Here is a 24,321-nt window from a genome sequence, read left to right on the forward strand (position 1 = left end):
CATATTTTTCCTTATTCCAAACACACTCCCAGCTCCTCCCTTCTTCGGTGTTGCTTATTGCTTTCCACCCCTTGACTCTTCCACATCAGACACAGCCGCCGTTCACCACCCGCTCTGACTAGGATGAACATACACCTCCCCCCTGTTCTCCTGCCCGCTCCCGCTCATCCCACTCCCCCCACTGACACCGCTAAAACTCCTCCCCCCGCTCCCCCAAGAAAACCCGCTCATCCCGCTATCCCTATGCTTCCTCTGCTTCCCCATCAAAACCTGCAAACTCTCCCTCTTCACCCTCCTCTCCTCGTCAATGTCCACCACCACCGCCTTGCCCGTGTAGTACGTCCTCGGAATCTTGGGCACCTTTGGAATCCCCCTATTCGCATCCGGAATAACAACCTCATTCTCCAGCTCCATCTCCAAGCTCCTCCTGATCCGTGGCTGGTGCCCATGCGAGGTGTAAAACGCCGAAGTAGGCGGGGTGATGTTTCTTCTCGAAGGGGAAGATTCGGTCAGAGTCGCCAACGGCAGGCTGTTACCCCTCTGATGCAGGACATGATGGTGAGGGTGAGGGTGCGGGTTCGAAACGTGATAGTGAGTCGGGTGAGGCGTGATATAGGGCGCATCAAGCATCATCTCATCATCGTCATCGTCATAACGGCTAGGTTGCACCATACTCTGCGCGACCTGCGCCGGAATGTTGATCCCCATATCGACATCCTCGTCCCTCTGAACACTCTGATGCTGTTGCTGCTGCTGTTCCGCCGGCGGCGTCTTCGACCCCTTCGTCTTCCTCCTCAACCCACCAAGAAAACTCGTCCTCTCCTTCTTCTTCTCCTTCTTCTCCTTCGTCAGCTTCCCCGAGACCAGATTCCCAAAACTCATCTTGGACCTCAGCTTCGCCGATTTGCTCGGGCTTTGAGTCGGCGTCTGCTGCTCCGGGTCCACGACCGTGCTCGTCGTGGTATAAAGCGACGCCCCCCCAAACAAACTAAACCCCGACATCGCCGACGAGGTCGATGGCCTCGACTTGTGATGGTGATGATGATGATGACCCCCGTAAAAATTCGCTGTCTGCGTCGTAAAGTTCGTCTTGGTCGACGTCCGACTGTTCGACCTCCTCAGCTTCTTCACCAGCTTCCTAGTCGCAGTCTCCTGCTCCCCGTGAATGTCCTGACTCGGCCTCTTGGTCCCCCGACTCGGACTCGCATCCTCCGAATTCTCCTCCTCCGACGGTGGCGGCGGAGGCGCCCTCGTTGGCGGCGGAGGCGCCCTCGTTGGCGCCGCCGGACTCCGAAAGCTCGCAGTCGAAGGCGCAGGTCGCAGCTGCTGCTGACTGTTCACGGCAGCCAACCTATCCGCGAACGACCTCCTATCCCCATTGACATACAAACTACTCGTCGGGCTCGACGGTCCAGAAGGTGACATCGTTCCCGCAACCTGCATCTCCGTCGTCGTCCTCGTCATCGGCGCGCTGGCAGCGTTGCGAAGGGGATGTCTAGTCCCCTTGATAGCATGCGCACTGAAAAACCCCGAAGCCTGCAAACTCTTGTAACTCGCCAGCACCTCCTCCCTAGAGGGATAACTCGTCCCGTTCGCCGCGCCAGTAACAATACTCGGCGGCTTCACCGGGCTCGCCGGCCTGGACGACGACGCCTCCTTCTTTTGCTGTTGCTGTTGTGGTTGTTGTGATTGTTCTGCCTTGGTCACCACCTTCGCCCTCTCCCCATGCCCCTGCCCCTGCCCCTGCCCCTGCCCCTGCCCCTGCATCATCACTCCCTCCATACTCCCCGAACTCCTACTCCCCCTCAGCTTCTCCCTCACACCATCCCAAAGCGGCGCCAAAAAACCGCTGCTCTTTTTCTGTTGCACCTGTCCGTTATACCCACCACCCCAAACCTGCAAACTGCTCCTCGGCCTCATCAACGGATGCCCACCAAACCCCGACATTGTCGGGCTCGCAGGAGTGGACATCGTCACTCCTCCCCCGTGATAAGTCGAAGAAGAGGACGACGGAAAATAAAACTGCCTCTCCCACTCCCGTATCTCCTCCTCGGTTTTATTCCCAGTGATGAATTCCGGCGGGGGCACCGCGCTAACGCGATCGTTCATGCTCCCTTCCAGAAACCTCGACTGTCCCTTTTCGGGAGAGGACCCCCGGCGGGCGTGTTGTTGTTGTTGTTGTTGTTGTTGTTGGTGGTGGTGTTGTTGGTGGGATTTGCGTTCGGCGAAGGATGGTTGTCGGGGGGTGTGCGATTGTTGCGATTGCTGTTGTTGTTGCTGTTCTAATTGCGGCCACAACGATAAACCAGGTGGTGGTGGTGGTGGTGGTGGTGGTGGCATCTCCGCCTGTGTTGGTTGTTGCAAAGAGGCAATCGCCATTGTGTCTTGTGTTCGACAGCTCGTTCCCCTTCCCCCCCTGAAAACTAGTACATAAACCCACTAAAACACCGTGGCTGGAAAACAAGGTGAGTGGATAATGTTGGATAAAAAAGGGTGAGGCCCCGTAAAAACCGCGGCGGAGCGGGCGCAATGCGAAATCGTTCGGTTTTGTCGTGGCGCGCGTGGATGGATATGCGGTGAAGTAGGTGGAGAGAGAGAGCGCGCGAAACGATGCAAGGCAGCGGTTATAAAAATCGGGGGGTCGGGGTGAAAGAAAAAAAAAAAGAGGACAACGGTTTTGTTTACTTTCTCTCTCTCCCTCTCTCTCTCCCGACTCCCAAGTAGTCGGTAGCACTCCACAATCGCGCCAAAACCACGAGGTAGAAGTAATAAAATATTCTTTCTCTCTCTCTGACGATGCAGCTTGTTTGACAGAGAGACCAACAACAACCCAAAAAAAAAAAGCGAGAACTGAGGACGGCGAAGCTTGTTATTTTGGAGCAAGAAGAAGAAGCAGCAGCAGCAGCAGCAGCAAGCAGTACAGAGCAGTAGTGGCAGCACCTCCACTGGACCTGCAGCAAGCTCTCGCAGCCAAAAGCAAGAAAACGCGACCCGGCAACGGTCTTGACAACGGGACCCCTGCATGGCACAGACCCCGACCCCACAATGCAGCCAATCACCAGCCTCCCTTGCCTTGGTTGTTCCAAATGAGCATCCTCCTCGAGCGTGACCTCAACCACCTTTTTACCACGCCGTATCACGAGCAACACGTGAAAAAGACGCGGTTACAAACACGGTCACGGTAGGAGAGATAGAGAGAGAGAGAGGAAGATGCGCATAAAAATTGATATTCAAACACTGTTCACATATCGCGATTCCCAAATTCAAAAAAAAAAATATATATCCGCTGGCCGAATCCCAGGCCTCCCTGCATATAAGATGTATAAGTCCACACTCCCAGCCAAAAAAGAAAATCACAATCTGAACCTTTGCAGCCAGCTTCAACTTTTTGTCGCCTCCCCAACCCACCCACCCACCCACAACAAAACCTCCCAGTAGTCGCTCTAAATGAAGAGTGTCAAAGGAAAACAGAGAAAATGAAGGTCGTACGTATATGTGTCGCGGCGTGCTATGTGCGTTCCAACAGGTATAAAGAAGCAACGGGAAGAAGAAAAAAAAAAAAAAGAGTCAAAGGGAACGTAAAGAACGTCTGTGTCCCTCGAGCAGTCCAGTCCATGGCTCGTTGAAAGCTTGGGTTTCAGATGCCCATCCCATATAGTCGCCCGTATATACACTAAAAATCACAAAGAAGATGACCCGCCTGGGCAACAAAACTCCAAACACCTAGCCCAACAGTACGCATCAAACCATCAAGCCATCAAGCAAGGGGTATCTTGGCTGCTACTCGGGACATTGGTCGGCCGGAACCGTAGTATAAAATCCAGCCGCTCTCGAGTAGATCATGGGCCCAAGCCCGGCATCTGGATCCTCAGAGGAACCCTCGTCGCGGGCACCATCCTGGAACCGCCTAGGTTGGTCAGCAGTCTTGAAGGACTGGTCGTGGGCCCGCTTCGAGCCGGCGTACTGCGTTGTCATGATGCGGTCAACGGGGCCGGCAGCCGGCGCCGGGAAGTTGGGACGAGCGGCCTGAAGCGCGTCGGACTCGGCAACGGGAGCTGGCTGGCGCCGGGAAGCGTGCTGGTTTGGGGTCCGTCGACCTGGATGGGCGGCAGGGACGGCATCTTGGGCGGCGGCATGCGGTGCGAGTTGTGCTGCGGGAAAGCCGGAACCAAGGGAGGGAGGGTGACGTGGCCAGAGGATGACCTGAAGCCCTGTGGTTGCGCGCTGTCGCGACGAGGAGCCGGGTTGAGAGGCGCATACGACGACTGCGAAGGCGTTCGCTCGCGCTGTCTGTACGAAGGGGGCGGTGGTGGAGGAGCAGCCTGGTACGAAGTCTGCGATGGGTACGGCGCCGCCTGGCTTGGTGGGTACACGGGTGAAGCGGGAACCGAGGGAGGTTGAGCAAAGTTTTGAGGTGGTGGCTGAGAAGGATACTGGCCGTTGGAGCCTCCGTTGAGGAACTGAAGGTGCCCTCCCTGGGAGCCTGGCTGTCCAGGAAATTGCGAAGGGTAGTCGGCCATCGATGGGCGGCGCTGTGAGTCGGCAGGGTAGGGAGCCCGTTCCGCGCTTCCGCTCATCGATCGGTTGCGGTTGAAGTCAGACCGAGCATCGGCCACGGGCGTCGCGGTTCTTCGAGAACGTCTTCGTGCATACTCATCATCGCCATTGTCATAGTCACCAGCACCCTTTCCATCACGCCGTCTCATCCTAACATCGCGGCGAATGCGGACACGGCAGCCTTGCTCGGCAACCATGCGGCTGAGAGCGGTGCTTTCAGCCAAACCAGGGAACTTCTTGGCGCTGTAGACGACGAAGTCCTGCGACTTGACCTCCATCCTGAAGTCAAAGGAGCCTCCCTGGGCCGGGCTGGAGCTCTGGCCCTCGGAGGCCGAGCTGTCGCTCTGCGGGTCCTTGTCCTTGTCCTCCTTGGTCTCCTCGTAGAGGCTGAACGTCAGTCTATAACGGCCCTCGTGCCTGACAGACAGATCAGGGAACAAGAAATAGCCGGCTTCGGTAGGACGGTCCAGATAGGCCATTCCAGACACGGGCATACCGGTCAAGACGGGCGGCGTGTTGGCTGCTGGGGTCTGAACGCGACCGTGGGCCATGACTCTGGCATGTTCGAGAGTGGCGTAGAGAAAGAAGTTGGCGTTGTACAGGAAAGTGATATCCTTATCCTGGGCCGCCTCCCAAGTATGGCCCTCATAGACGCGCAGCTCCACAACAGGAGGCGGGTCGACGGGACGACGGTCAGCCGATGCTATTGCCATGTTAGCAAACTGGCTGGTTCACATACAAGAACGATCAAGGAGTCACACTCACACTTTGGGCCTGAACCGCATGCTCTCGCGCGCTCGGGTTGCTGGATGACCTTCAAGCAGTACCACAGGGTGCGTCCTCCCTTGGTTGCGCGGCTAATGATATGCGGAGGATTTGGCTCAGCGACTTCCAGGGCCGGCATGCCGTGAGAGGCTGATGGAACAACTTGTGCGCCCATCGTGTCCGATCTCTCGTCCAAATTCCTTTCCTTCAAAAATCCAACAAGACACACTTGTCGAGGCGACAAGCTAACAATATCAATCAAACAGACAGACCTCCCTCAAATGCCAAAAAACAACTGTACAAGCGCACCGTATCAGCATCAACTCATGCGCGTCGCCAGATGGCCAAACTTTCAAGAAAAAATGCGCGGGTGACTGGCTGCAGCTGTCAGTCCGATGCTCATCGTACCTTTGTGGCTCCAGCAACAGATAAACAAGACTCGAACGGTCGTCAATCAATCAATCAATCAATCAAACAGTTCGCAATCGATACCGAAATCCACACAAAAATCCCAGTGCCGAATTGAATCAAATCAAACCGACAACTGCTTGCAGCATTAGATTCTGGTTGCGATGCGCCGATGATGTGTTGCGAGAAAGCAGGAGTCGGGAGGGTGATTGTTGAGTGGGCGAGATGGAGACGGAAGAAGGGGGTCGGCCAGAGGTTCCAGAAACCAGAGTGACGGTAAGCTGGAAAAGCACGGTCGGGTCCGATGTTTATTGGCCGGTCCACGACTGGTTCGTCTCAGCCAGAAAACAGACTGGTGCTGCCGCCGTCGGTCTAGAGAGTTGGCCGCGACGCTGGATCTCAAAGATGCTGTCGCTGTCGCTGTCGAGAGGGTGACAGGTTGACAGGTGACAGTCAAAAGTCAAACAGAGTGCAGGAAGGGGAAGACAGGCAAAGAGGAGAGAGCAGAGAAAAGAGGATCGGTTCGGCGGCCCTGGCCTGGAACGAAGGGGAGCGAGGCAGGGACAGGAAATGAAATGAGCGGGCGCAAATGTGACGGCTCGTGCATGGGAGGTTGCATCTGAAGTGGGCGCCGGTCTCTTCACACTGTGTGCTACCGCCCGTCTGGAGGGCTCCAGAGTTCAGCGAGTTTTCCCCAGCGGAGAGTCCTTCCCGACCCAGCGGGAGCGGGTGGCCAGGCCGCGGGGGACGCCGGGACTCGACACAGTGCGATGTGCATCATTCGAGACATGGGTTGGCCGCTCCCAAAGTTTCCCCTTTGGGTTTAATGCCGTGCTGCCGTTTCTCGGCCCCACGGACCACCTGCACCCGACCATCTGACCAATCCTTTTGGGGGTTGGTGATCCAGGGTTCAGGTTCTGCCGCAGCTTTATACGTACAGGTGAGAAGCAACGGACATGATCTCCTCGAGTACCGCAAACGTTTCTTCTTTCCCAGATATTGTCACTTTTTTCCGCAAACCGGTAAGGTATCAATCAAGATTCAAAACGGGCCAAAACCGTGGATCAAAAACATGGTTGTGGTTCACACCAACACCAACACTCGGTAAGGTAACGCCTGTCGCTGCCGCTGTCGCTGGGCGCTGTTACGGCTGCATTTCTCCTGCTGCTGCCGCCAGCCACAATTTCGCCAAAGCGACCTCGGGCCCCATTGGCACGTTTTGGCCAGGTGCCGTCCCTCCCTCGTCCCTTGGTGGGAGTCAACACACCCGGTTTGGGGGTGCTTTTGATGCCGAAGAACGGCCGGAATTCTGAGATATCGGTAATCAGCCTGTGATTCGAGAATGAATTGAGTTTCCTTGTCTTCTTTCAAGCTTCTTCTTCAGCGACCGGGCTGTGCCATGCTGCAGGGAAACGTGGTGTGGAAAACAGGCCGGTTGTTAGCTCTTAGCTCGGAGATGCCAAGCCGCTATCCATCGTTAGCACCAGATGGCGTGCAAAGCACCTTTGAACGACCCATGCCAAGCATCGTCCGTTTTGATCTCCGCCTTGACCATCATCAGTCTGACAGTGACTGTGCCAGTCGCCGGGCAGTCACCAGTCCCACGGCAGAGGACACGTTGGACCGTGCGGGCCACCATCTTGTCGTCTTTGGGTCGTCCGCCATTGGTCAGTTGAAGTCTGAATGAGCGAGACAAGACAAAGACGAGAGAAGACAAGAGAAGACAAGACAAGACAAGAAACGGCTCTTCCCGTGTTGGAATGTGCAAAGTAAAAGAAAAATATTGGAATGCTCTCCCATCAAACAAAGAAACACCAACATTCCCAGCCAACCTCAGTTCTGGGATCCCCGAGATTCAAAACTCCCGGGCCCAGCGTTTTGGCTTTGTCTTGTGCTGACCCGCACACACCCGCTCCGCACTCAACCACCAGGCCGGTCCGCCGCCGTCTCCGCCTCTCTCCAGACCCCACGCCTCTCTCCAGTTTCTTTGGTCATCGTTTCGTGGCGTCGAGCCAACAAAGAATCGGACGGTTCCATGCCCATGCCCACGGTGCCTCTTTGACGTCTTACTCGTGCTTGTCAGCCTGTCGAGCCTGTACAGTAGTCTGATCGCCGATGACGAAGTCAATGCCAGTCAGTGGTTGCCAGGCAGACAGACAGACAGACAGACAGTCAACTATAGTGGCATTGCATCGGCCCAAAGCAACCAACCTGCTTCCCCGCGCACCCGCATTGACAGCTTTTAGCTGATCTTTTCTCTGCCTGCAGGTACGTAGGTACTATATTGAGAGAGAGAGTGAGAGAGAGAGAGAGAGAGAGATGTAGTATGTGTAGTATGTGCCCCTCCACCACGTCTCTTTTCTCGCTACACTAGAAATAAAACGGAAGAGGATGCATCCATATTACCTCCTCACCCACTCCACACACCTGCGCACGCAACACACACTTTTTCCAACTCGGTGGTTCTTGGGAGAAGAGCTGCCCTGCTAAACCATGAAACTGGTAACCTCACAACAATTGGATGGGCGTCCATGCTGAGCCACCGTCCAAGACCAGTCCACGCGGCCCGCACTACCATTTTTATCTATCTCATTGTTGCCACACGGCTACCTTCTTATCACGCTTGTCTTTTCAATAGTCATAATTCAGCCTGATGTGTGCGGGTGGTCCATCTCCTATCAAGCTTGCCCATTTGACATGTGTAGGTACTTGTCTCGGGGCCGAAGTGATTAAGCCCCAGACTTTGGATTGCACTCGGCAGCCATAGAGGTTCTCATTTTTGGACCACTCCCTTACAGCAAGCGTCCTTTTTCAGTCTATTCTCACAAGAAAACGGGCCGCTATCCCTGGTACCGGTTTTTTGGTCTTGACAGTTGTTGACGTCTGGTGCTTGTTCGTTCTCGTCATTGTATCGATCTTTTGGGCATCCTCAAGTTCCACAAGGCTTACCACACCACAAAAAGCCACACACCAACTTATTAAACCCAACTCCCCACCTTTTGGGGTCGACCATGAGCTGCTGCTGTGTATCATTGGCAAGTCGGGACGTTCGGATGGTCTTGTGTGTAAAACAGGTCGGGTCTGGGTCGGTGACACTTGTGAAGCGCGAGGAAAAAAAAAAAAAAAAAAAAAAAAAAAAAAGGGGCCGCACTGTTTGTGCTGCAAGTGCATTCACACGCCATCCACGGAGAGGTGAGGGTTGAGTGGTGAGGGGGAGGTAGGCTGATTGGAGGGCTGATGGGGGCCTGAATGAGGCTTTACCTTTACGATAGGTAGACTAAGAGGTTATCCTGGTTTTTTGAGGATATGTTGCTGACTTGCTGGGTTACTGGTATGACCGTTACTTGGACTGAGCTCCTCAACGATGATCGATAGGCCTTTATTGTTATCCTTCCAAGCCTTGAGCTTGCGTCGCAATTTCCATCATCTTGTCCACAGCGAGGGTAGGCACGAGCGGCACAAATCCCCTCAGCACGTTGCTTCCTTCCCGCTGGAATCGATTGGCTCCTGCCTTCAACCCAATGGCGGGAAAGCTGTTGTAGGTGGAAGGCATACCTGAGACCGCCCCTTCCAGCTTGAATATACCTATAGAATTTCACCATTCTGCAACCCATAATTTCAACCGCGGCGAAACCATCACTCATGGCTTCCGACATCTACCAGTATCTGCCTCTTGCGGCGCCAACCAGTATACGTCTTCTGTGCTTGCTCCCAGCCGAGGACCCGACGTCTCCGATTCATTGCCGAGTCCTTGACTACAATCTCTCGATCCCTGGCGGAACACACTTGTACGAAGCTCTGTCTTACGCCTGGGGGCAAGGGGGCGAATAACCAGCACCACGTTGTCGTTGACGGGAAGGAGCTTGCTGTGACACCAAACCTCCATGCCGCCCTGCTGCGCCTTCGAAATGCACAGCTACAGCGCATTCTCTGGATTGATGCCATCTGCATGAACCAGCGGGATATCCCCGAGAAAACGAAGCAAATTCAACTCATGGCCCAGATCTACAGCAAGGCGGCACGGGTTATAGTCTGGCTCGGTGAAGCAGAAGACAGTGGGGACCAAGCACTCGAGCAGCTCCGTCAGCTTTGCATCCGATGATACAAAGGATGGTGATACACCCAACCGAGAGGTCCTTTCATTGCTTCGGCGGTCGTGGTTCAGGCGCATTTGGATAGGTGAACAATGGACTCTTCGGGCATCATATCCAGGCACGTGTGTCACTAACGGTTCTCTCTTACCAACAAATTAGATTCTGCAGGAGGTCGCTGCCGCACGAAGTATCATCATCAAATGCGGATCAGTTGAGATTGATGGCCATGCTTTCGCCGTCGCTCTCGACTCCAAGCTGCTGCCTCGCATCTGCCATACCTTGCCCCCATTGCACAGTCTTATACAGTCGTTGACGCACCTCATGAAACGGGCAGCATTTCGTCAAAAAACCGTCGGTGAGGGCGCCTTTCCGCCACTCCAGGGCCGTCCCATCGGCGAGTTAGTGGATATGTATCACAACCGCGAAGCCACCGTCCTTCATGACACATTTTTCGCGCTGTATGGGATGGCAATTCAAAGCTTCACACCGGATTACAGTATTTCATGGGACGAGGTTTTGCGCCAACTCTCTCGACGCATACTGGGTAGTACTCAGCTGATCAGGACATAGAAAAATACAGAAATGGCCGTGATCAGGGGGAAAGGGGCTCTTTTGGGCATGGTAGCGGAGGTGAACCAAGTCGCGCAGGGTGGGCGGCAAAACGTGGTCATTGACTACACGCTGGCCGATTATGGGTGGTCGCCTGAATGGCCTAGTGAGGCGACGTCCCTCCCGCCATCAGCAAACGCTGTCCGGCCGGGCGATATTGTGTGCAAGCTGAAGAATGCCGGGAGCCCGATGATCATTCTACCACACGTGGATTACTTCTCAGTTGTCATGATCACGGTTTCTCTTAAACGACCATTACCCAATGAGAAGCCGGCTGTTTGGATGATAAAGAGCTTTCTTCTTGTTTGGGACTGGACACATGGCGCATCAGGCCCCGATACCAAGTTCGACGTTCTGGTTGCGCGTCATGATCTTGATCACGGGCTCGATGACCGGTTGAGGAGGGGGTTTGACATGGCTTCCATATTCCTGGAGAAGCCAGCAACACTGGCAAGACCCGTAGATTCACCCAATCATGTGAAGATACAGGGGCTCCTTAGCGACGGGGTTAAGCTAGCTGAGAAAGAGTACGGGCGCAACGACCGGAAGACAGTGAACGTAAAGATCAGGACTGCTCTGTATGACTGGGACGTGAGGAAGTTGAGGGAGGTCAGAGCAAAGCTTCGACGATTCATAGAAAAGAGGCTGCGCGTTGAAGGCCTCTACCCCAACCTGATGACGGACTGTGAAAGCTTGGCCAAGCTGTATAGGAGAGAACTTGAGGTGATTGAGGTGAAACACCAAAGGGGGGACCAGGAAAACCATCACGCTTGTTCGTTGGAGGAGGATGGTTTGGTACACCAAATCATGTTCTGCGAATTGGCAAGGAGCCCAAAAAAGCACCAGAATCGCGTTTCACAATCTTTCGGCCCACGTATTCCGGATATCAACGATTTCCTTGAAGACTACCGAGCCATCCGAGGCCTCATGGACATCATACTCACGATAAAGGGTGACGGACTCGAAATAAAGATGCATTTGATGAATAGAGTGACGTGCCATCCTCTAGGGGGCGATATGATGTGGTATATATACTCTTGTGGGTTAGAGACACGTTTTCCCGAGCCCGACAAAGCCTTGCTGCTTAGAGCAGCGGCGTGCGAGGGGCAAGGGGATCTCATGTTGGAAGCAATCTCGGAAGGACACAATGCCGCAAGGACACAATGCCGTAAGACTGAAACTTGGCGATCTGGAAGACCTGCTTCTGGCGGGTGCCAACAATAAAAATTGTGGGAGCACAGTCGTAGAAATGTTGCTCAGTCGTTTCGTGCTGGGCTGGAAGTTTACGGTCACAAAGGAAGTGGTGATATCAGCTGCTAGCAATGTCAAGCATGGGGAGCTAATATTACGGCAGCTTCTGGATCACGGTAATGTCGACACACTTGATGTTACTGGCGAGACCCTTAGAGCAGTGACCAAGATGGGGAAGCATGGGCAAGCTATTATGGATTTGCTTCTCGAGTTTGATAGTGAACTGGAAGAGCTCGAGAAAAGCAGGTGGCGGCTTTGGCTCGGACGGAGCCGGCATTGACTGCCGAACACGGAAAGGCTTTCGCATGAGGAGTTTCCTGAAGTCTTGATGTGCATCGCTCTCTTTGGTCTGGGTACATGATGCACCAATACTGTGGCTCTCCTGGTAATCATTCTCCCTTTCTTCGTCCCTGACAGCAATTCTCACCGACGAGGGTACGCTGGAGCGGCCAGCTGGGAAGATGCAGGTTCTTATAAACTATTGTGTCCCCCAGAAGACGCAAATTGGATACTCTTAAAGAGAACCTTTACGGAGCCCCCTATTTGGCTTACCAGCGCCCCCCTCCATAGGTATTTATTTACCCTGCCTTTAATATGATAAAACGCCTTTAAATTATCTTTTAAGGCCCTTGAACTATATTTGAAGCCCTTTAGCTATCTTTTACGGCCTTTTAATCATCTTTTACGGCCTCTTAACTATCTTTTCACGTCTTTGGACTATCTTTTGAAGCTTATTAAATATCCTTCAACCCTTAATAATCATCCTTCAAAATGTAGTTAAATTCTACAGTAAAGGGGGGTTGTTGGTAAGATAAATAGGGGGCTCCGTAAAGGTTCTCTCAACATAATACTCTTATCACCATAGAATTACAAGCAGCGGAGCTCCAGTGTGCTCCCGTTTCCCCCCCCTCCCCCTCCTCTTGATAACTTACCTATGTAGCACAAGAGGACACACCCGAAGCATTTTTTCTTCTCCACCTTATGACACACACACCCGAACAATACAAGAAACACAAGCCTACTCCGGCGCCGGAGACTCGGGCGTTCCACATGCACACTTACACAGAGAAGCCTGACGCGTACCATCTGAGTTCCCTACCCATCCCTGCTCCATGGGCAGCGGCACACAAACAACCTCTGTACACCCCATGAGAAAGAAGAAAAAAATCTGATATATTTCCCACCGGTCAGTCTTTGACAAGGTACACCAAGCCATTCATGTCTGGGATTTTGTTTTGGTATATACGAACTCTACTCTTGTCTCACTTTGCTTTGTACCCTGCCCTCAGACCCTATCACCCTATCACCCTATCACCCTATGTAACCCCCCCTGTCGGTATATGCTTTGCATATTTGTACAACGGTAAATGGCGTGTTTTTTTTTTTTTTTTTTTTTGAGATGGTGTTGGTTTCCGGTGCTGGAGATGATGTTTCAGACAGAATACTTACATGCTGTGTCTACCCGAGTCTTGGGATCGGGAGGGTGTTCTATCGGCCTTACACTCTGGTTTGGAGAGAATGGACAGGCGCCTGGCCGTACAGGGGGGAAATTCCACGTGAGTGAACGCGGATGTTTTCTGCCTTGCTGTTTCTTTCCCGGTCCGTCAACCGGGCAAATGTTTGTTTCACCTTTTCCATCCCGTCTATCTCTTTCCCCCTGATGAGCCAGGCCTGTCCTTGTCTCCATGTGTCTCCCCCTGCCTGGTATCTGTGTTGTCTCTTTCTCCCTCTCTTCTATCAAACCCGGGCACTTTCCGCACGAGGGTTGATTTAGCTATTGCTTGTTTTTAACCCTTCAGTTATAGATAATTTTTTTTTCTTTTTTTCCCATCATCGATAAAATCCCAAACTGAGCGATACTCCCACAGTGCGAGAATATTTCTTTGTCTTCGCTACTCTACACCCTCCCAACCCCCCGCCGGATATATGTCTGGCGGGGAGTTGATCCTTTGTGCGATAATTCTCTCCCTATATCCCTCCCAAAGGAAGTCCCACCCGACATTGTGGCTCCTCATCACCTTGATCTTTCCCCCCTCCCGTCCTTTGACACCCTATATCGTGGCATTTCACCTACCCCATGCCCGCGGTTTCCATGGCGCGGAAGTGGCAACCAACTAACAAAGAAAATGGCAAGTTCCGTGAGCCTCGAGACTGTTGGAAAGTGGGAGCATACTTGAAAAGGGTGGCGTGAGAGTGGCTTGAGGATAGGTGACGGGTTCGGTGGGATCTAGGGAGTGGCTTTAGAGGAAGACAAAGAGTGATGGTTTGGGGGTGTCGTGTGGGGGATGGGAGGGGATCGTACTCGTTATAGGGGAAATAAAGACGACGGAGAATGCTTTGTAGCCGAGTGGGACATGTGAGATCGGTTATCTGTGAATAGAAACTTAAGGTTTAGGTAGGGGCCCTGGGAGCCTCGAAAAGTTTACGATTTACCGCTAGGGGTGAGATCTGGGACGGATGGTCCTCTTTCGGGGATCTCATCTCGATCGTAGGGAGCGGATCGAGTATGTGAAAGATGACTGAGAAAAAAGGGGAAGTAGAAAGAGCAATGGGTTGTTCTGCAGACGGTTAATATGGACATGTGAAGTCGATATAAGGCCTTTACCATAGTACGTGGCGTATCGCTAAACATAAACAATTTTGTGAATCTCATCTATTTCCTCCTGGCCCCCTTAAATAAACAATAGTACTCCTCGCCCAGGTAAACAAACCTTCCTTCCATTTTCTTCGCTAAAAACCCGACCATCAAGCCTTATGTACAGAACAGAACCCAAGTACGTAAATACGTTTGTCAGGGCAAAAGAGCAAATTTACCCCCTAACCATCCTAATTCCGCATGTCATGAGAAAGAAACAATACGCTGAACCAACAATCCTCCCATTCTAACACCCTTCCCCTTCGAGAATCCTGTCCCTCAACAACAAAAATCACCTCATCAACCTCTTAATCCCCCCCCAACCTCCTCCTCCTCCTCCTCCCCCTCCTCCTCCTCCTCCTTCATCTTCCTCTTATTGTTACTATTCCCCAACATCACCATTGTCCCCTGCCCCTGCCCTCCCCCTCCCCCACCAGTATTAACCTCATCCCAACAAGTCCCATGAAACACCCTCCTCCCCTGCCCAGATCCAACAACAACCGCATCCATCCAAACCCAATCCTGCACCTCCTCCAGATACCTACTCTGGAATTTCTCCTGGCAGATCGGGCAGACCTTGTTCGTCCCCGTCCCCGTCCCATCCCCCTCATCAGGCGCGGTGATCCACCTCTTCTTCTTCTCATTCTTCTTCCTCCTCCCCCCTTTTACCACAGCAGACCAATCATTATCATCACTCTCGCTCCCATCCCCGTCTCCTGACCCGCCCCCGCCGCTGGGGGCGTTATAATCCACATCCGGCTCCTCGTGACTCTGAATCCAATCAAGCTCGCTCACAAACTGCGACCGGTGCTGACCCCTTTGCTCAGCCTCAGCAACACGCTGATGAACACGAAAGTGCCAGTCCATGTGCTGCGTCTTCTTCTTTCTGCCTTCTTCCGTGGTGGGGAAGCGGCGGCCGCACTGGGAGCAGGGGGGGCCGAGGTGATCGAGGAGATAAGGCAACAGATGCAGGCGGGGGAATTTGAGAGAGGCAGGGGTGAGAGTTATGATGTTCGGATCCGGGGGTGGGAGAGATGGGATGGCGGGTGGTGGTGTAGGTACGCCGGGGGTGCCGCCGAGAAGGCCGGACTGCCGTAGCATAGCTAATAAAGCCGATGGGTTCTGTGTCAACGGGTTGGCTGCCGCAGCGGGCGGTTGTTGTTGAGCAACTGGTGGTGCTGGTGGTGGTTGAAATGGAGCTGCTTGTTGCGGTGGTGATCGCAGCGCGGCCAAAGCAGGTGGTAGAGCCGCCGCCGGCGGAACCGGCGCAGTAGATGACTGTTGAGGGGTGGCAGGTTTCTTGGCCGCCAAAAGCGCAGCCAGAGCGCCCTGGCCAAGAATCGCATCGAGTGATAGTGTTCCCGGAGCGGCACCTCCTGCGGTGGTTGCCGGACGGACTGGTGGTGGTGGTGCCGCTGCCACGGGCACGGGAGCAACATTTGATGCCGGACGTCCCAGAGCCGCCGCTAGTACCGCTGGTAATTGGGGCAGTACAGAAGGTGGAGGAGCAGCGGCAGCAACTGGGGGAGGTGCAAACTGTTGAGTTACAACAGGAGGTGTTGGGGTGTGCGTGTTGTATGGTGGTGGCAGAGCAGGAGGATATGATGGCGGTGGCTGCGCCTGGGCAGCGCGCATGTTTACAGCAAGTTTAGCAACTTGATCGCTTATGATCATCAACTGCTCCTGAGGCAGGTTTTGGCTCTGGACTACTTTTTGCAAATCCAGCAAAGCCTTCAGTCTGTTTTGTTTACTAGCATCATGCATGTTCTGGGCAAAACCCGCCCTGTCCAGCTCGATCAACTGCTGGATATCATCTTTCAACTTGTCTATGTTTATTCCTGGAGCTGGAGGAACACCATAGGGACCTTGGTTGGGAGGTGGCTGGTAGTGAGCATATGGCCCGGCTGATGGAGCAGGCTGCGGTGGCGTAGCACGGTTAGGGACGCCATTGGGTGTCTGTAGACATGTATTAGCAACACGAACGGCATGAATGAGAGCTACACTAGCACTTACGTTCCCGGAGCGCATGGGATAGGCCTGTTCTCCAGGCGGCGGGTACTGTCCATTAGGTGGTCCCTGATATGGCGGCTGCCCATGTGGTGGTGGTGGTGGTGGTGGTGGTTGGTAAGCTCTGCCCATAGGAGGTGTCGGCGTATCTCTGGCAGGCGGGCCGGCCGGACGCCCTCGCATGAGATGGGTCTGGAATTTGGCTTGCTCCATGTAGGCATTGCGGGCAGCCAGCAGAGCGTTCTCGATGGGTCGAACCAATTCAAGTGGGAAGACCGGTTTCTTGGAGATGGACCCGGCTACAGGTTCCTTCCATGTCTTCAGCATTTCGTCCATCTTTCTCCGTGTCGCGTTGTCGACTTTGGTGTAGGAACCCATGAAGATTTGATAGAGCTTCGGGCCGAAATATAGGGCGTAGGGAGTCGGAACATTCTTCACGATCGAGTCCAGGACGTAGAGGGCGGGTAGGGTTTTGGAGGCGGGTGCCTATCGTGATGTTAGCATTTCTGAATATCAAGGATCAGAAGGACAATCTGCAAGTCACGACGTTACCTCTTTGATGTGATTTGTGAGGGCCTCTGAAATGGCCAGACCATGGTCGGCGTTCTCTCGGGCGATGTTGGTCAATGTGACGATTTCAAAGCGAGCATTGGTGGTCAAGTCCTGGAGCGCCTCACGGAAATCGGCCGCCACTTCATCGCCGTGGTCTTCCATGATGGATGTGAAACGTGGGAAGGGGCAATCAACAAGTCAATCCAGTGATGCTCAACAAGTAGTAGAGATATCGCTGTTCTGCTGCAATGGATTGCTTGGAGAGAAGATGATGATGACTAGTAGAGGAGAGCAGGAAATAATATCGCTCCGTTCCCCAGCTACCCTGCAGGCCTCACGCGCGATGCTCCTCCGCGAATTCTCCCCTGCAATCACAAGCCAAATCCCATCCGCAGATTTGCCTACTATATCAACTGAAATGGAAAGAAAAAGAATCAGAGGAGACTCTGATGGCCGGCGGAGCTGGTTAGATGGAAGATCTGAAGTCGCGACTCGATGGATGCTAGAATGTGGTGGATGGAATCAGCGACTGTTGGTTGTGGTTGGTTGGCGGTCTGCCGCGGATCGGTCGAATCTCAAATGGCCGACGAGCGAGAAACTTTCCGCTTGAATTCGCCGCTAGAAGTTATTCACTCTGTCAGTGAGCCGCCGGCTGCTTCTGCTTTTTTGTGATTTGAGCAGAAACTGCAAAAGTCGCAAGTTGTGTTCACGGTTGGGGAAAAGCTTGGAGTCGGTCTCTTTGCCTTTTGTTGTGGGGCGCTGGCACTGTGGAATTGGTCAGGAAGCCCAGTCCACAAAGTTTGATAAGCTGATACGCACGGGCCATCCAGCTGGGTCGATGGGTCCAAGAACATGAGGGTATCACGAGCACATGAGATTCACAAAATGCAAGTGCTTGGTTAGGGCCTGGAACCTATATACGTTCTTTCCTGCTAGCTCTACAGTGCCTCACTTACAGTCTGCCATTTCTGCAGAGAGACCTATTCAAATCACCTCACCACCCCCATAGGAAACAAATAGCCCGCATCACCCAAGCCCCCTCACCAACCACAAACATCACCCCGCCACAACCCCCTTCCATGTAGATGAACTTGAAAGCCCGCACCCCATCTCAGAATCTCTGCCGTTTCGCCTACAAGGTCTACACAAGTGTCCTACCCTGTCCATAACGGATTCACATCACACATTCATCATTGAGAACCGACGGGCAGCACAAAGAAACCACACATCCATTCAACCAACCGCCCTTGTAAACAGGCAGGAACCGCATTCCACATTTACATCCCCAGCCCAGCCGACACACATCGTCTTGACCAGAAACAAGCCCTCCGAAATATATACATACAAAGAAATAAACGCTGTGATCCCTTCTTCAGAACAAATGTATCAAAAACAAAGTATACCACCACCACCACCGCCGCCGCCGCTCCCATCATCGTCACCGATTCATGACATAACCCCAAAAAGATAAAACACAAAGCCCCCTTTATATAGGACCACCGTTCCCACCCCACACCCACACCACTGTAAACCATCGCTCAAAAGCAGAAACGGAAAAACACTTTGGGTTTTGCTCCCCAACCATAAGCCGACCTCCAAAGACATAATCCATGACTAACAAGATTATGATATACCCGCACTATAATTCCACGCTCTTGTCAGACGCCCAAACGCCATGCTTCTTTCGAGTCCGACCAAAAACACAATTCCAACCAGCCTCTCCTGGCCCCCACACAGCTAACCCCATAGCTGAGTTGTCTCTTACAACTCTCTTACAACAGCAAAAACGTCCATCACGTTATACCAGCTGGCCAAGAACAGCACCCTGAGGTACACGCACATTGGTAATGACCTCCCTGATGGTGGAGCCCCAGTACGGTAAGCTGCTGTAGAACATGGCACCCATCATGAGGACGAGAAGAGGAATCTGTAGCACATGGTTAGCATGTTGTCATCAAAAACATCATGGGCGAGTCGACATACCCAAATGAAGAACAGATTCCGATCCCCACTCAGCCTCTTCATCCTTTCGGCGCGCGCCCTCAAGATCCTTTCCCGCTGAGCCTCAGTGATGGCATTCTTGGGCCCAATCTCGATGAAAGCGGCATCTTCATCCGAGAACTGTTCCTCCGCCTCCACAACTGGGGCCGTGACAGTCAGGGCCTCTTGAGTAGAGGGCCCAGCCTCGTCGTACAGGGCGGCACACTTGACATCTGCCTCGGCCTCGGCGGCAGCTTGAACTGCAGACGATTGCTTCTTGTCATAAGTATCTTGCTGGAAGATTTCGCTGTACGCTGGTGGTGCCTGGATTGGCGCGGGTTGAGCACTGGTGGCCATCGACGAGAGAGCGTGCCACAGCTCCTTGATAGAGGAAACATCCTCCACGTTTGAGTCTGGACGAGGGCCGCCTAGGTTGGGAACCATCGAGGCTAACCGTTGCATCACAGCGGCCTGGTAATCTGGCATCTGAGGGATGTACGGCATTGGTAGGTTCTGCAGGATGTTGAGTTGCATAGCCTGCTGCAGTTGCTGGAACTGAGTAGTCATGTGGTCCCTAAACGCAGTCATGGCGGCTGTCGGCAAAGCAAGCCCACCCAGACCATCAGTGCCACGGCGCTGCCGACGGGGTGCATCATCTGCCGGTGGAGCTGGTGTGATACTGTTGTTTCCGCGCATATCGAGCCACTCGTCTTCTTCGTCAGCATTCCCAGAAGCCGCGTCGCTCTCTTCCGTGGTCGCAAATGTCGAATACTCTGGACTTTCCTCGCCGTCATCGGCCTCCACCTTGAGACTGTTATCACTCTCTGCATCCTTGCTTTCGGGTGCGGGCAGTGCCTTTGCGAGATTGAGTGCACTGTTGACCCTGCTATGGAGAGAGACGCCGCTGCGGGAGCGCGTGTGTGATTCAAAGCGGTTGATGGCTCGAATGGCGGCTGGTGACTTGGCCACATCCGCAGCAGTCAGACCCGACAGTGTCCGCAGTGTGGAATCCGCGCCGTGCGAAGTCAGAAGGCGGATAATGTCTGGCCGGTTCTTGAGAGACGCCATGTGCAACGCTGTGTATCCGGCCTTATCTCGCACGTCGGGATTTGCTCCGCGAGCCAAAAGACCAGCGACAAAGCGATGAAGGCCAAGATAGCACGCGACATGCAAGGCAGTTTGACCCGTCGCCCTCGTCCTCAAGTTGAACCGAGCCGAGTGTGGGCTGTCATCGAGATCAATCATCTCCAAAACGTTTAGGAGCTGACCATCGAGGTTTGCCCCAGTTGGTCGGCCAGTGTATGATCCATCCCCTCCAGTCATCCCGCCTCCAGCCCCAAAGCTGTCCTGCGATTCCTGATGCCTTCCGATGATCTGCTGCGCAAATCCGTAGAGACCACCAGACCCTCCATTCATCTTACTGTTGAGGATAGCAAGGGCGAGGTTGACAGCTTGCTGATCACAATCGTCCTTGTACGTAAACCACACGGGGTGTCCCTGCAATTCTAGTTGAGCATCCTTGAAAGTGATCCTCACGGCACCAAGAGATTCGGCCGGTGGCACTAGACACACAAGAGATTCAGGGCCCCAGAATGTCGTCGTCGTCGCCGGCTTACCGCCAAACATGACTTCCACGCCCCTCTTGAACCCCTTGCCTAGCACAGTAACCTCATACCCTCCCAGTACCAAGCCCTCCTGCGGTACCACCTTATGTATGACTGGAGTTTGTGAAGCGGCGTTCGAGGCGGCGTTGGCTGGACCAGAAGCGTACACATTTCTGGGTGCAACTTGAGAAAGAGCCACGCCCCCACGTGCTGCGGGCATAGTAAGGGTTGCCATGGAGGTGGTGGGGCTGGGGGCTCTGCTTTGGTGGAGCGAGGACGTTCCAGAATATAAACCGACACCTCCATTGTCCAGATTCGCGGTCCCGTTCGGGTTGAATAACGACGGTTGGTTGTGGTTGGGCGTCGGTGGACCACTGGCATGCCCCGGTGACATTTGCAGCTGGCCTGGGGCCATTGTCCCTGTAGGTGACACAAACATTCCGTCAGGGGGGAGCCCCAAATGTGCAGGTGGCATATGTCGATACTGGGGGGATGGTGTTGACGAAGCCGAGGCGCCAACCGTCGATGGCAGTTGTGCTACCGGAGACAGGGCCGTTTCGAGCCGTGCTGCGGCCTGCTTCCTCTTCTTCGACGGTTGCTGTCCAGGGAGGGGTCCAGCCGGAGCCGGGCGTACCAAGAGGCGAGAAGCTTGGATCGGCTGGTCAGGCAACTGCGTAGACATCGATGAGCTGCGCCTGTCTGCTGCGTTGGTCAGGGGAGGCGAGGGGTAGAAAACTGTGCTTTCGACGGCAGCCTGTCTATTCAATGCATTTTCGGCGGCATGGGGAGTCTTGTGATCATCGGTAATCATGATCGAGGGTGACAAGGCCTGGGCGACAAACTCTCCCCTGAAATCCGTCAGTGTGAAGATGACCTGAAAGCCCAGCTTTTCGGTATGATGCCGGCAGTAACACGCGATTCTCATCGGTGCCTCGACAGTCCACGGCGCTCCTGGTTGCACCATGTGCACTTGCAACTGGCCTGATTCGTCCGTCTCCCCCTTGGGGGCTTCCCACTCCCTGACTTCGCCAGTGTTGAAAACGATCACTCGGTACAGCTCGTCCTGCCTCCAAATCTCTTCATCTTCCACCTTTTTGATCTTTTTGCGACTGGCCCGCTTCCGTTCTCGCGACACACAATTTTGACAAATGGTGACTTCCCCGCCATCCTGAGGTTTTGGTCCTTCATCACTTCCGTCTCCGGACTGCAAGGACGGTAGAGTCGGCTTCACTCTAGGTACCTTGGATGCCTTGCGTGCTTGTTCCATGGCTGTCTTCATGAGGTCCTTGTTCTGCATGGCGCTTGTACAAACAAGCCGAACGTGCAGCTCCAACATGTCTGGAGACGGCTCTGGGGTAGGCTTGGCGAGAAGCTTTGGCTTGCTGATGGTGTGTGTTGGAAGATGAATCCTTTTGATACCAGGAGGGAGTGGCGTCAGGTTCAATTTTATCGGAATCTGCGTCTCGACTCGGGACTTGGTAGGCGTTGGGTCTACGGTAAGCTTGAAAGGTTGCGGTTGGGTAAAAAGCCCCCTATTAAAGTTGAGTGGTGGCCCTACGTTTCCAGAAAACTGTGATGGAACAGGCACCATCTGCGGATTTACACCCATGCCGATTGTGTGCCATGGTGGGTAGGTGTTTGTTGGTAGACCATGGTAGTACTGCGGCGATTGGGGGTTGGGCATTCGTGGGGAGAAAGGAGATGTTTCGCGCGAAGTCTCGAGTGACATGTCACTTGTTGTCTGCTTGAAATCAAAGGGCTTCATGTAACCGTCAGCTTGCCATGTCTTGCCCTGGCCAGACAAGCTACTTACCATGTACATATTGTTATTGCCAAACATCAGAGAATCGGCCTGGCTCGTCTGCGGCGATAGTTGCTGGGCTGTCTCGTAGCCGGCGCTGTTTGGGGAGCTGAAGTCTGAATGAGGCTCCATCGCTCCTCCGAAACTTGGCCCGTCAAGACCATTACGCCCATCGACAGTTTGCTCCGTCTTCCATTCTGGCTTGATCTCGGACCCATCCAGCACTGAATCATCCTTGTGGTTTCTCAATGATGTGCTAGTAACCGTTGTGCTTGCTGGCCCGTTGGAGGAGCCCGAGTCGGCCAACGAGTTCCGCGAGCTGGTGTACAAGTTGACATGGCTCATGGGAAGAGCGTCAGAAGGGGACAAGGGGATGAAGACATCCCCCACGTCGTCCATGACATCAGGCCCCGAGGGAAGAGGGCTCTCATCGGAATCGAAATATTCTTCTGGATACGGCTCATTGGTGAAATCCTGCATCAGCGACATGAAGTGGCTGGGATAGTTGCTGCTGCTGCTGCTGTTGTTGTTGTTGTTGTTGAGCTCATCAAACGAGGGTTCCCAGGCTGACATTGGTTGGTCCATGTTGGACAGTTCGCAATTCAAGGCGGCCGGTCCTGCCGTGGCCATCGAGGCTGGTGTGCAACCAGCTGGAAGTAAAACGGGCCGCTGTCGAGCAGGGGGTGCGTGTCGCGTTTGCGAGGCGTTGTCGGTAGTGTCGTGTGTCAGGGACGAGATCAGACTCGGACTCGAAACAATTCGCAGTTGATGTTGTTTTTTGTTGGGACGGCAAGAGTCAAAGTGGGAACGAGGCCAAATTGCGCCCAGGCGGGGTTCTCAGGGCTTCGCGATGGTCGGGCAGCGGTGTCGTCTCTTCGTAAACGCGGCTCTCACTCACAAATGTCACCTGGCGATGTGGATGATGGCGACGGAGAGAGTGGAGGTGAGGTCCCCCAGTGGTCGGTAGGTAGGTTGGTCGGTCGGTCGGTCGGGGAGACGGGATTGGATTGGATGGGGTTGGGGCACTTCCAGTGCTGCACAGCCGTGACGGCGAGAAGCAAAGGGAGAGAGAGCAGTTCGAAAGGCGGTAAGCGAAAAATGAGCACTGGCCAATTGTCGATGTTCGGACCCTTGCAATGGCAAAATCGCCCAGCCTTGACCTGGATGTCAATCGTCACTCTCTGCGTCTCTGTTGCAGATGTCTGACCCTCGGCGGTCAACTTCCGGGTGACGGTCGTCCGGAAGAGTGTGTCGTGACCTTGTTTCTTGTTGTGTAGCTAGCTAGCAATGTGAATTGGGGAAAAGCAAAAGGCAAGGTGAGCTGGGCAGGGCAAAAGTTAAGTCTGAGGTGAGGAGGGCACTTGGCTGCGGAGAGGAGGTGAAGACCAGACCGGACCGGGGGCAACTGGACTGCTCTGCACACCTGGATCAAACCTAAAAGGTGGGGCCTTGTGGAACGCAGGGAAAGCGTGGTGCTTCTGTCAGCCACTGGCAAAATCCCAAATTAGGGTAAAGCTACCGCAATGTTGTAACTGTCAGTGGTCACTGACGGATACAGGGAGGATTCTTCGATATTTCAATTCGACAAAAGTCCTGGGTACGGCATCGTCGGCAGGATCCCTATCAGACTGAACCGCAGGCACGCGGCGTGAGTGAGTGGGTGAGTGAGTGTGTGTGTGTCTGTGTGTGTGTGTGTGACAGTTGTCATTCATCCGCACTCGGGCTGCATCTCTGCTACTACTGCCAGTTGTCCCCTGAGGTGTTCCTGACTTCGGTGTCTCTTTTGCTTTGCTGCAACTCACCTCTGTCCGGCTGGCCTGCGGCGGATCCGCCGGCCTAGTGTACATATGTGTGTATGTAAAGGGCTTGGTCTGGATCGTAGTAGCAAGTGGAAGAAGATGGGACGACGCTATTCCGCAATGATGCCATGATGGAGATCACGGATCCATCACGCCTCTTTGACAGTTGCCACTAGTCAACTGATTAACCTTGGAGAAGCTGCTCCGAGAGGGGTCTCAGGGTGCACGGGGCACTATCATGAAGATATCTGGTATGTGT

At 53.9% G+C, this 24,321-nt stretch overlaps 6 protein-coding genes across 6 annotated transcripts; 2 read left to right on the forward strand and 4 right to left on the reverse strand.

Moving 5' to 3' along the window:
* Positions 1–102: 102 nt before the first annotated feature.
* On the reverse strand, positions 103–2,379 carry QC762_306540 (uncharacterized protein; the record flags this gene model as incomplete). Its single annotated transcript, XM_062888947.1, is given in 3 exon segments — positions 103–1,252; positions 1,274–1,749; positions 1,762–2,379. The coding sequence occupies 3 exon segments, from the start codon at positions 2,377–2,379 to the stop codon at positions 103–105; spliced, it is 2,244 nt and encodes a 747-aa protein (XP_062744877.1).
* Positions 2,380–3,154: 775 nt separating this feature from the next.
* Positions 3,155–6,258, reverse strand: QC762_306550 (uncharacterized protein). The gene is made up of 3 exons (XM_062888948.1): positions 5,731–6,258; positions 5,323–5,617; positions 3,155–5,260 (listed from the first exon to the last, which is right to left on the reverse strand). Exons 2-3 carry the CDS (start codon positions 5,495–5,497, stop codon positions 3,972–3,974), a joined length of 1,464 nt encoding a protein of 487 aa, XP_062744878.1. The 5' UTR covers positions 5,498–5,617; positions 5,731–6,258; the 3' UTR covers positions 3,155–3,971.
* Positions 6,259–9,679: 3,421 nt separating this feature from the next.
* Positions 9,680–9,832, forward strand: QC762_0054910 (uncharacterized protein; the record flags this gene model as incomplete). The annotated part of the gene is made up of 1 exon (XM_062883537.1): positions 9,680–9,832. One exon carries the CDS (start codon positions 9,680–9,682, stop codon positions 9,830–9,832), a length of 153 nt encoding a protein of 50 aa, XP_062744879.1.
* A 574-nt stretch (positions 9,833–10,406) lies between these two features.
* QC762_0054920 (uncharacterized protein) lies at positions 10,407–11,964 on the forward strand (the record flags this gene model as incomplete). Its single annotated transcript, XM_062883538.1, has 2 exons — positions 10,407–11,228; positions 11,788–11,964. The coding sequence occupies 2 exons, from the start codon at positions 10,407–10,409 to the stop codon at positions 11,962–11,964; spliced, it is 999 nt and encodes a 332-aa protein (XP_062744880.1).
* Positions 11,965–14,619: 2,655 nt separating this feature from the next.
* Positions 14,620–17,626, reverse strand: PCF11 (mRNA 3' end processing factor; the record flags this gene model as incomplete). Its single annotated transcript, XM_062888949.1, has 3 exons — positions 16,879–17,626; positions 16,333–16,812; positions 14,620–16,275 (listed from the first exon to the last, which is right to left on the reverse strand). Exons 1-3 carry the CDS (start codon positions 17,038–17,040, stop codon positions 14,620–14,622), a joined length of 2,298 nt encoding a protein of 765 aa, XP_062744881.1. The 5' UTR covers positions 17,041–17,626.
* A 328-nt stretch (positions 17,627–17,954) lies between these two features.
* On the reverse strand, positions 17,955–24,200 carry SPT23 (SPT3 Dosage dependent suppressor of Ty-induced promoter mutations-like protein). The gene is made up of 3 exons (XM_062888950.1): positions 22,276–24,200; positions 18,862–22,221; positions 17,955–18,805 (listed from the first exon to the last, which is right to left on the reverse strand). The coding sequence occupies exons 1-3, from the start codon at positions 22,891–22,893 to the stop codon at positions 18,677–18,679; spliced, it is 4,107 nt and encodes a 1,368-aa protein (XP_062744882.1). The 5' UTR covers positions 22,894–24,200; the 3' UTR covers positions 17,955–18,676.
* Positions 24,201–24,321: the final 121 nt, after the last annotated feature.

The sequence above is a fragment of the Podospora pseudocomata genome, chromosome 3, assembly GCF_035222375.1.
Source record: "Podospora pseudocomata strain CBS 415.72m chromosome 3, whole genome shotgun sequence".
Taxonomy (NCBI): domain Eukaryota; kingdom Fungi; phylum Ascomycota; class Sordariomycetes; order Sordariales; family Podosporaceae; genus Podospora; species Podospora pseudocomata.